The 12,558-nt window shown below is 43.6% G+C and overlaps 1 protein-coding gene across 1 annotated transcript in view; it reads right to left on the bottom strand.

Moving 5' to 3' along the window:
* Positions 1–12,558, bottom strand: part of LOC120989493 (zinc finger protein 585A-like) — a 153,379-nt gene that overhangs the window by 32,501 nt on the left and 108,320 nt on the right. Inside the window, exon 7 of the mRNA XM_040417630.1 lies at positions 6,837–7,804. Coding sequence (XP_040273564.1) covers positions 6,837–7,804 — 968 coding nt within the window. The remainder of the gene's footprint in view (positions 1–6,836; positions 7,805–12,558) is intronic.

Raw genomic sequence — 12,558 nt, 5'->3', positions numbered from 1 at the left:
CTGGGAGCGCTAGATGTGACCGTGCATGGTGGATGGCTCGTTCCAGATACATTATCAGTCTGCTTTTTGCCTCCTGTGCACTGTAAGTTCGGCCTGCTTCTCCTCCCTATCTGCTGCTCTGTCTCTCCCTCTGAACTCCCCTCCTCTTCCTCTCTTGTGGGCACCCACGTGACGTCCATCGACATGTCATCATCGTCACTTGTACCACCACTGACATTAGAGATCTCGGAGTAGGCAGCAACAGCGGGGACCACCCTTGTTGGGCTGATCTGGGTACTATTGTCAGACTGCTGGGTGGCGACCGTTGATACCTCCTCTTCCTGATCCGATGCCAAGAATGACTGCGCTTTGGTAAGGTCTTGGAATGTATGGGAAAATATTTCGTCTGACTCAAGCGGAGGGGATATGGTCGTGGTGTCTTTGGGAGTGCACACAGCAGAGAGTGTACAGTCGTGGCCAAAAGTTTTGAGAATTACATAAATATTGGAAATTGGAAAAGTTGCTGCTTAAGTTTTTATAATAGCAATTTGCATATACTCCAGAATGTTATGAAGAGTGATCAGATGAATTGCATAGTCCTTCTTTGCCTTGAAAATTAACTTAATCCCAAAATAAACTTTCCACTGCACTTCATTGCTGTCATTAAAGGACCTGCTGAGATCATTTCAGTAATCGTCTTGTTAACTCAGGTGAGAATGTTGACGAGCACAAGGCTGGAGATCATTATGTCAGGCTGATTGGGTTAAAATGGCAGACTTGACATGTTAAAAGGAGGGTGATGCTTGAAATCATTGTTCTTCCATTGTTAACCATGGTGACCTGCAAAGAAACGCGTGCAGTCATCATTGCGTTGCATAAAAATGGCTTCACAGGCAAGGATATTGTGGCTACTAAGATTGCACCTCAATCAACAATTTATAGGATCATCAAGAACTTCAAGGAAAGAGGTTTAATTCTTGTTAAGAAGGCTTCAGGGCGTCCAAGAAAGTCCAGCAAGTGCCAGGATCATCTCCTAAAGAGGATTCAGCTGCGGGATCGGAGTGCCACCAGTGCAGAGCTTGCTCAGGAATGGCAGCAGGCAGGTGTGAGCGCATCTGCACGCACAGTGAGGCGAAGACTTTTGGAAGATGGCCTGGTGTCAAGAAGGGCAGCAAAGAAGCCACTTCTCTCCAAAAAAACATCAGGGACAGATTGATCTTCTGCAGAAAGTATGGTGAATGGACTGCTGAGGACTGGGGCAAAGTCATATTCTCCAATGAAGCCTCTTTCCGATTGTTTGGGGCATCTGGAAAAAGGCTTGTCCGGAGAAGAAAAGGTGAGCGCTACCATCAGTCCTGTGTCATGCCAACAGTAAAGCATCCTGAGACCATTCATGTGTGGGGTTGCTTCTCATCCAAGGGAGTGGGCTCACTCACAATTTTGCCCAAAAACACAGCCATGAATAAAAAATGCTACCAAAACACCCTCCAACAGCACCTTCTTCCAACAATCCAACAACAGTTTGGTGAAGAACAATGCATTTTCCAGCACGATGGAGCACCGTGCCATAAGGCAAAAGTGATAACTAAGTGGCTTGGGGACCAAAACGTTGACATTTTGGGTCCATGGCCTGGAAACTCCCCAGATCTTAATCCCATTGAGAACTTGTGGTCAATCCTCAAGAGGCGGGTGGACAAACAAAAACCCACTAATTCTGACAAACTCCAAGAAGTGATGATGAAAGAATGGGTTGTATCAGTCAGGAATTGGCCCAGAAGTTGATTGAGAGCATGCCCAGTCAGATTGCAGAGGTCCTGAAAAAGAAGGGCCAACACTGCAAATACTGACTCTTTGCATAAATGTCATGTAATTGTCGATAAAAGCCTTTGAAACTTATGAAGTGCGTGTAATTATATTTCACTACATCACAGAAACAACTGAAACAAAGATCTAAAAGCAGTTTAGCAGCAAACTTTGTGAAAACTAATATTTGTGTCATTCTCAAAACTTTTGGCCACGACTGTAGAGGGTGCAGATAGAGAGGATGAGGAGGGTGCAGAAGCGGAAGGCTGAGTAAGCCACTCAACCAAGTGTGGTGCGTCCTTTGACGTAATCGCACGCACCTTCTGCAACTTCCCACTTAGGCTCCGGCCTGGTGCACCTGCCCGACGCCTACCATCTCTGTGGAATGGCCTGCCTCTTCCTGTTATTTTCAAAATGACCCTGTGATAAAAGTCCCTATAGAAGAGCAGTATTTGTGGAAGAAGGTATATCACACTCCTGCCTCAATCAGTTTTTTTGGGGGGCAACTGATATATCACACCAGTAGAAATTATTTGTTCCAATAGCGTTTGTTACTCTGTGTAGCTGTGGTAACGCAGCAAAACCGCAAACAAATGCTGCACTACCCAAATGCACTATATAGAAAGTACATTATTGGTATATTACACCCCTGCTTCAATCAGTTTTTTTGGGGGGCAACTGGTATATCACACCAGTAGAAATTATTTGTTCCAATAGCGTTTGTTACTCTGTGTAGCTGCGGTAAAGCAGCAAAACCACAAACAAATGCTGAACTACCCAAATGCACTATATAGAAAGTATATTATTGGTATATCACACCCCTGCTTCAATTAGTTTTTTTGGGGGGAAACTGGTAAATCACACCAGTAGAAATTATTTGTTCCAATAGCTTTTGTCCCTCTGTGTAGCTTCAGTATCGCAGCAGAACCACACACAACTTCTGCACAATACAAATGCACTATGTCAGGAATATGGATTATTGTTCAATGGCAGCCATGATTTTCATTTAATTCATCTTGGTCAGTGTACATGCAAAATAAGTTCTCACACCAGCCATCAGATAGCAGAGGTATTGAACTCCACAGGAGGGCCCTGCTTCAAAGCCCCAGCCATATGGCAGGGAACTTCTTGCAGGCCACCTTTGTTTACAATTTCACACCCCATTCAGACAGCATGGATCCTGCAGGAAAACCTCCCTGCAGGGTGTATAAGCCATTCCCCAGTTCAATAAAATCTAGCAGACAGCATGGAAACGGCGATTTATAAGGAATTATGAATCGCCTGGCCATCACAGGTGCAAACCGAATACATATTTGTGTCCCGGTGGCCATGATGAAGATGCCCATGGTCTTAGTTTGGTGGTGAGATGCCAGGGAATAACGGTACCATGCTTTGGACTCTACTGGTAGCCAGAACCCAGGCGGATCCGTTGGTCCCAGAACCATCTCCCTGTGACCTTCTGGCCTGGAGCTATGAACCCTAAAGGGTTTTGTGGGTCATTTGCTGCCAGCCCAGCAGAGGGGGGTGGGGGTGGACCCCTCCCAAAGGCCGGGAGGGGAGGGACCGGCTAAAGGTTGAAAGGCTTGTGCCAGCAAGCGGGCGTGTTTTTTCTCTGAAGGAGGGTTACATCGTGCTATGTGTTTAGAGGGACCTACAACCAGCTGACATCACTGCCCTCCTTGTGAATTCAGCAAAGGACTAATCATAACCCAACGGAACATTCATCTACCCGGTAACTGACTTGTGCTCTGTGTAATCCTGTTTGTACCATATTACCTGTATTTGTAACCTTAGACCTTTGTATATATTCTTTGTGTATATAGTGGGATCTAGTGTGCCCTTAAGGCGATTAAATATATAATTTAATCTTGTACTGTCTTGTATCTCGATCACGAATGCCCACGTCCGTGTTTCGGCCTAGTTATAAGCTACCGTGGGTTGGTTTCTCACCCCATATAATCCCGTTAACGGACCGGGCTTATATCAAACAAGGAACTGGTGGCAGTCTTTCCGGGCTGAGAACGCGCTGCTTCACTGGGGCATAGGAAAGGCTCTCTCAGCTTGTTGCCTGTTTGGACAGGAGGAATCTGTGAAAACTGTACCAAGACTGACCTTACCCGCTCCTCCAGGAGGGTGTAACCTTACGCCTTGGTAACCTGGGACCATACCGCGTCTCGTGAGCTCGACGTAGTTGATGTCAAGCAGGCACGAGAGGTGGTATCCCTCACACACTATAATATACTTTCTATGTTAGAAAGTCCATTATAAGTATATTACACCCCTCAGTAAGTCACACCTATCGATAGCACACCTATACCAGTTCTTAAAAGGACTTTTGTGGCCCTATTACCTAGCATTTGGTGTCCCTAACAGTCTGTCCCTGCTCCACACAGCAACCTCTCCCTACACTGGCAAAAGACTGAATGTAAAATGGCGGCCAGGTTATGTTTATTTATAAGGTAGGGGGTATGTCCATGTGCTAAAACGTTTCAATTGGCTGTCCTGTACCAGCTGATGGATGTGTCATGGGTCAAAGTTCTTTACAATGTAAAAGAATATGGCGTCGGCGGACATCGCCATATGTTCGCCCGTTTGGCGAACCGCGAACAAGCAAAGTTTGCCACGAAACGACCGCCGGGTGAACCACAAGGCCCATCTCTAATAGACAGTACACTGTGTGCTATCCGCATCTGTATGTCCGTTCTGTGGCCCCACAAAGATGTTAGAACAAGTCTTATACTTGTCCGTTTTTAAGTACGAACATTTCAGCAGGAGTTAAAAAAGAACTATCTGACAAAGTCCAGGATTCTGCTCTACACCTGGTCATGACTTGTATCACATACAGTAAATAATGACTTGATAAAACTCAAAAATGTTAAATGCCTATGTCTGGGAACCAGCCCTGCACTCTGCCAACACAGTTTACTCTTCAATGTCAAATGAGCATCACTTTAATACAAGTTCATTTACAAGTATCCATCACCGCACTTCTCAGCACAAACTGCATTCAATATTAAACAGATCTTAGACCTGATGATATTGGTGTACTCACTAGAAGAGTCCATGTCAAAAATCCCACTTAGAGCTCAATTCACAAGCTCCTTCTAGTGTACCTCCTCTGCTGAGTGTGATGACGCAAGCATGATCATGTGGTGACGTCTTCATGCTCGCCACAGGTCCTTTGTCGAGTTTTCTTCAATCAAGACGGAGCGGATGGCCTCTTCGCAATCAGCTGGATGAGGTAAATATAATTTTTTTTACTCAGCCACCATTTTAGGAAAAATCGATTCGTTTCCATGAAGCGGAATGAAATTTGGCTTTGCAGCTAATTGAGTTTTTCCGAATTCCGCTTGTACAGTTGTGTTTAAAATAATAGCAGTGTGTTTAAAAAAGTGAATAAAGTTCAAAATCCTTCTAATAGCTTTTATTTCAATACACACAAATGCATTGGGAACACTACACATTCTATTCCAAATCAAAACATGAAGAAAAATATATCAAATTTGTGTTGTTCCTCTAAAAAAATTGAAGAAAAGTGAATATTAGACTGTTCAAAAAAATAGCAGTGTTTGTATTCTTTTTTACAAACTCAAACATTCACTGTATAAACTGAGAAATGTTTGAAGATTTTGCTTTCCTTTGAATCACTTCACTAATGTTTAGTTGTATAACTGCTGTTTCTGAGAACTGCTGGACGTCTGTGTTGCATGGAGTCAACCAACTTCTGGCCCCTGTGAACAGGTATTCCAGCCCAGGATGATTGGACTACATTCCACAGTTCTTCTCTATTTCTTGGTTTTGCCTCAGAAACTGCATTTTTTATGTCACCCCACAAGTTTTCTATTGGATTAAGATCCAGGGATTGGGCTGGCCACTCCATAACGTCAATCTTGTTGGTCTGGAACCAAGATGTCTTGTTGGAATACCCATTTCAATGGCATTTCCTCTTCAAGTATTCTGATGTATTCAAACTGATCCATGATCCCTGGTATGTGATAAATAGGCCCAACACCGTAGTATGAGAAACATCCCCATATCATGAGGCTTGTGCCACCATGCTTCACTCTCTTCACAGTGTACTGTGGCTTGAACTTAGTGTTTGGGGGTCATCTGACAAACTGTCTCCGGCCACTAGACTCCAAAAGAACAATCTTACTTTCATCAGTCCACAAAATGTCTCTTTAGGCCAGTCCATGTGCTCTTTGGCAAATTGTAACCTCTTCAGCACATCTTTTTTGAACAGTAGGACTTTGCGGGGGTTTCTTGCAGATAGCTTGGCATCACATAGGCGTTTTCTAATTGTAACAGTACTCACAGGGAACTTTACACCTTCTTTGATTTTCCTGGAGCTGATTGTTGGCTGAGTCCTTGCCATTTTGGCTGTTCTTCTATCCATTCGAATGGTAGTTTTTCACTTTCTTCCACGTCCTTCAGGTTTTGGTTGCCATTTTAAAGCATTTGCGATCATTTTAGCTGAGCAGCTTATCATTTTCTGCACTTCTTTATATGTTTTCCCCTCTACAATCAAATTTTTAATCAAGGCACGCTGTTCTTCTGAACAATGTCTGGAACAACCCATTTTCCTCAGGATTTCAGAGAGAAATGCACTGTAACCAGCATGTACAACATTTTCTGCCTTCCTTCCTTAAATAAGGGAAATAATTGCCACCTGTTTTTCAAAGAATGAATGACCTCACTCATTGAACTCCACACTGCTATTATTTTGAACATGCCTCTTTCAATTAGTGATTCAATTACACAGAATCAGCAGCATGCATGTCATGACTGTTGGATTTCTATTACTCTACTACACCTGCTAGTAAATTATTTGCCATGTAGAAATATCATTTCTACCACAAACAGTGATTGATCAGGTTAGTGATGTCTGACTGCTATTATTTTGAACACAACTGTATGCCTAGATTCACTCAACACTAATGGTGGCATAAATAGCACGGCGGCTGCGTAAGAATTAACAAAACCACCTTTCTTAAACAGGTCAGAGGAAAATCTGTATTTTTCATAACGACTGGAGAGGTCCATAAAATATGTCAAAATGGTTTCTCTCCTGTGTGATGTCTCTCATGTATAACAAGACCTGATTTATGTGTAAAACATTTCCCACATTCTGAACATGAATATGGCTTCTCTCCTGTGTGAATTCTTTTATGTATAACAAGAGTTGATTTATCTGTAAAACTTTTCCCACATTCTGAACACAAATATGGCTTCTCTCCATTGTGACTTCTCTCATGTGAAACAAGATATGATTTAATTCTAAAACATTTCCCACATTCTGAACATGAATATGGCTTCTCTCCTGTGTGACGTCTCTCATGTGTAACAAGACCTGATCTTTGTGCAAAACATTTCCCACATTCTGAACACGAATATGGCTTCTCTCCTGTGTGAATTCTGCCATGTGTAACAAAACTTGATTTACTTGTAAAATATTTCCCACATTCTGAACACGAATACGGCTTTTCTCCTGTGTGAGTTCTCCCATGTTTAGCAAGATATGATTTACATGAAAAACATTTACCACATTCTGAACATGAATATGGCTTCTCTCCTGTATGACCTCTCTGATGTATAACAAGACTTGATTTTTGTGTAAAACAATTTCCACATTCTGAACATGAATATGGTCTCTCTCCTGTGTGACTTCTCTCATGTTTAACAAGATATGATTTCTGGGTAAAACATTTTCCACATTCTGAACAGGACCATGGTTTCTCCCCTGTGTGAATTCTGCTATGTATTGAAAGCATTGAAAATGGTTTACTACTGTGAAACCTGTTACCCTCTTTCTGACCTCTACTTGGGGTAGCAATGTGTGATTTATCAGGACAAGGGTAGTCATAATTAGTGGAATTATATGACCGATCTGTACTGGGAAGTCCAGAATGTACGTTAAAGGAAATTAGGTTTTCTTCTGAAAAGTGCTGCATGATATCTTCATCTTCTGCTTTAATATTCAGCGATAACATGAACTTTCCATCAGAATTCGTATTCAGGTTTTCTGTTAAGATAAAAACTGAAATCAGTTTTTTTCCCCAAACTGCACAATAGATAACATTCCTATTAGGACTCATGCACACAACCATATGTTCAGTCTGCATCCGATTGGATTCATTTTAATGGGCCAACAAAACATGCGGACAGTACACTGTGTGCTATCCGCATCTGTGGCCTCAGAAAGATGTTACTACACGTCCTATACTTGTCCGTTTTGCAGACAAGTATGAACATTTCAGCAGGAGTTAAAAAAGAAATGGTGGCATGCACTTGGCCGGTAGATGTGTTTTGGGGATCTGCAATTTTCGAACCGCAACGTAGACATGGTGGTGTGCATAAGGGCTTAGACTGGAAATGGATCCATAAGGAAGCAGAAGTATAAGCCATTCATACTGATGTGGATGTGAGATTCCAGCATTATTAAGCTTTCTATAACTTCCTGACAAAGTCCAGGATTCTGCTCTACACCTGGTCATGACTTGTATCACATACAGTAAATAATCTAATATATAAAGCTGAGTGTATGTATGTGTGTATGTCCACCATTGCATTTACAATCACAAAATTTGGCACACAGGTACATCAGGTGTCTGGGAAGGTTTTAGACCAGGTCTCAGCTCTCTAGCACGTACTGTTCCTGATATATATATAAAATAAAAAAAATGCAAATATGACACATCACATGACCTACATTAGCCAATATAAGCCTGCAGGTCTTTCTCTTCATATCCCAACTGCCATACACACGGTCACATGACCCTTATCAGCCGATAGAAGCTCGCAGGCCCTTAGTCTCCACATACACATAGTTTTACTCCAGGTTTCCATAACAACCCAGCCACTTTTCTTCCCTGCTGTAGGTCTGCTTTAAAGGGGCAGGGCGCTGTGGATGACACTGTTAAGGGAGCGGAGTGCTGTGGAGGTCACAGTTCAGGGGGCAGGTAGACTAACTTAAAATACCCACCCCCAGGCCCCGCTAAGCCATGCCCCTGACCCTGTTAGGCCATTCCCCATCCCACTCCGCAGCCGATGGGGATTGAAAAAGGTAAAGGTAAAAATCAACTTCTTGAAAAGAAAGATATCCAGCACCTCGATTTTCGTGCTTGACGATGTTTATTCCACAAACCAAGTGTACAACGGTAAAAGAATCATGATTAAGAACCACCTGGTTCGAAACGCGTAGACCGCATTGGGGCTTGTACCTTGAGGATTCTTTTACCGCTGTACACTTGGTTTGTGGAATAAACATCGTCAAGCACAAAAATCGAGGTGCTGGATATCTTTCTTTTCAAGTACATGTGTCTGGGTCTCTTCCCATCCGTGCACTCTCCAAATTGCTGATGCAGGTGAGCTGGACTTCTACTATTGCTTGAAAAATCAACTTCTGTCAGCTGCAGGGGTGGGAGGGAGGGTGACTTTCTCCCTGCAAAATGGCTGTCGAATAGTGCCCAGGAGATTCAAAGTATTGGCTAATATCTGTCCCCTTCATTCTTTACTCGTGCTCCTACTATACATAGAGATACTTGGCTTAAGTTCATTGGCTTCAGCAAATGAGGGGGCTACCCTTGCAAAACCTGTAAATTTGCAGTGCAAACAACTGGGTTTGATAATTCTTCCCATACTGATACTTTTTCCATCAAAAATCATATCAACTGTAACACATGCAGTGTTATTTATGTTATTTAATGCACCGCGTGTGACTTAATGTATGTAGGAAGCACGAGCCGTCAATTTAAAATAAGATTTCGTTAACATCTCAACTACATTGCAAACCCACGAGCAACCAACATATCAAATGCAGCTGATCACTTTATTGTGTCACATAATCGTAATACTGACAGCCTAGGTACATTTGCTATTGAAAAAGTTACGTCCTCTGTAAGAGGTGGTGACACTAAAAAGAAAATCCTGCTACGCGAAGCCTATTGGATTTTCAGGCTCAACACTAGAATTCCAAATGGACTGAATCTCAAAAAGGAGTTAATGCACTTTTATTGATGCTGTGGAACATATTTACATTTCTATATTTATAGATTTCTATATTGTGAAACATTGCTATTGTCTGTTTTGTTTGGGGGGATTGGATTACATGTGTGAGAGCTTTGTTCTCTTCCCCCCCCCCCCCATCAGTGCATTTTATCCCCCTCTTTTTCATGTCTAGTTGGTCGTTCTACTGGATCCCATACACATTGTGCGTTTTATATTGTTTCGAGCCTGATGTCCTATAACACAGTCTGGGTGTATGGCCTCCAGTGTTTTTAATTGCACACTGAGATTAATGCCTGGCCTTGGGCTTTCTTGGTTTCCACTTCCCTTCCCATTCCGGTTTTCCTTCCCCTCCTCGAGTACCTGATTGGCGGTGGATTTTCATAAGGGTGCTCGAACCTAGGCAGTCATCAGATCATGAGTAAGAACCACACGGTTCGAAACATGTTGATCTGAAGAGAGGTGTCAGGAGGTTTTGTCCACTGCACTTTAATCATAATGACTGTTATGGAATAAAGACGATGCAACGTTTTATCTTACTACGTGCTGGAAGTTCCTTTCCTTGAAGTTTCTCCCTGCAGCTCACGCTCAGACAGCACAGTGCTGCTGTCTGAGAGTGAGCTGTTCAAAAGGACATCCCTGCGTCTGTCCAGGACCTGTGCTGGATGGAGAACACGGAGGCTGAAAGCCAGACTGTATGGCCTAAAACCGGACCTCTGGCCACCCTAAGGCCAGGCTGCTGTGGAGGTCAGTGTAAAGGGGCAGATTGCTGTAGAGGCCACTGCTAAGGGGGCGGAGTGCTGTGGAAATCACTGTTAAGCAGACTGGGTACTGTGGAGGTCACTAATAAATGGGCGGCAGCTGTGGAGGTCACTGTTAAAGTGAACCTGTCACCGGCATTTTGGTTATAGAGCTGAGGACATGGGTTGCTAGATGGCCACTAGCACATCCGCAATATCCAGTCCCCATAGCTCTGTGTGCTTTTATTGTGCAAAAAAATTGATTTGATACATATGCAAATTAACATAAAAGAGTCATATCTTACTTGTGTGACCAGAGAAGAGTCGTATTTTCAAGCTCTGACTCATCTCAGGTTAATTTGCATATGTATCAAATCGTTTTTTTTCCACAATAAAAGCACACAGAGCTATGGGGACTGGATATTGCATATGTGCTAGTGGCCATCTAGCAACCCATGACCTCAGCTCTATACCCAAAATCCCGGCGACAGGTTCCCTTTAAGGGGGCGGAAGCTGTGTAGGTCTGTGTTGAAGAGGACCTTTCATCGGTCCAAACATTGTGAACTAAGTATCATGACATGTAGAGCGGCGCCCGGGGATCTCACTGCACTTACTATTATCCCTGGGCGCCGCTCCGTTCTCCTGTTATGTCCTCCGGTATGTTCGGGGACTTAGTAGGCGGAGTCTGCCCTTGTTCTGCTGGGTGTCTCCTTCTCTTAGGCTGTAGCTCTGGCCAATCGCAGCGCAGAGCTCACAGCCTGAGAGAAAAAAAACTCCCAGGCTGTGAGCTCTGCGCTGCGATTGGCCAGCGCTACAGCCTAAGAGAAGGAGACGCCCAGCAGAACAAGGGCAGACTCCGCCTACTATAACCAAGTCCCCGAACATACCGGAGGACATAACGGGAGAACGGAGCGGCGCCCAGGGATAATAGTAAGTGCAGTGAGATCCCCGGGCGCCGCTCTACATGTCATGATACTTAGTTCACAATGTTTGGACCGATGAAAGGTCCTCTTTAAGGGGGAAAGGAACGGTGGTCACAGTTAAGGAGACGGTACGCTTTGAGGTCAGTTTTAAGGGGCAGGGTGCTGTAGAGGTCACTGTTATAGTGGATACTGTCAATATCTAACGACACACACAAACATTAAATGAAATAGATGAAATATACCCGTGCGAAGCCGGGTCCTTCTGCTAGTGACATAATAAAACTCAAAAATGTTAAATGCCCGACTATGTCTGGGAACCAGCCCCGCACTCTGCCCGCAAAGTTTACCCTTCAATGTCAAATGAGCATCACTTTAATACAAGTTCATTTACACGTCTCCACCGCACAAATTACATTCAATATTAAACAGATATTAAACCTGATGACATTGAAAAGTCCTGGTCAAAAAGCCCACCTAGAGCTCCATTCACAAGCTCCTTCCAGTGTACCTCCTCCGCTGATGAAATCTCACATTCTGCCTGTCTGCCGGCAGCTGTTTCAGTGTGGAATTCCACCTCTAATTCCACCTGCTGCTTTATATTACTGCTGCTTGTACTGAGCAGGTGCGAGACTCCAGCAGCAGCAGGGGAGGAGGTGCACTGAAAGGAGCTTATTACACTACAGGTGGACAGAGAATCCGTGCAGCATGTGAATTCAGGACTCATGAGCGCGCTCACTCTCTACCTGATTTGTAAAATGCTCATTTCAATAGAAGCAATTCTGACATGGAATTTCATCAGGTCTAAGACTTCTATTTGGTACTTCATGCAGTTTGTACAGTGAAATCTAGGGAAAGATCCTCTTTAATATCGTTATGGATCATGGCCACCGGCTACGTTTAACGAGATAATGCGCCATGGGGTGAAGAGCGCGTCTCCACCAGATCTCAGGTTTATAGACATCTGTAGGATGCAGTGGAATAGACAGAGTGAGGCCATCAATCAGAAGCTGTAGTAAAGGTCTCCAGCACCTTGTTGGGTGCATTACACAAATTATTTAGGAACGAGGGTCCGATCAAGAATTAAGAAGGTGGAGCTAATGAAGTGTCCT

The sequence above is a fragment of the Bufo bufo genome, chromosome 2, assembly GCF_905171765.1.
Source record: "Bufo bufo chromosome 2, aBufBuf1.1, whole genome shotgun sequence".
NCBI classification, from domain to species: domain Eukaryota; kingdom Metazoa; phylum Chordata; class Amphibia; order Anura; family Bufonidae; genus Bufo; species Bufo bufo.
This window is presented reverse-complemented; position numbering and strand designations above follow the sequence as displayed.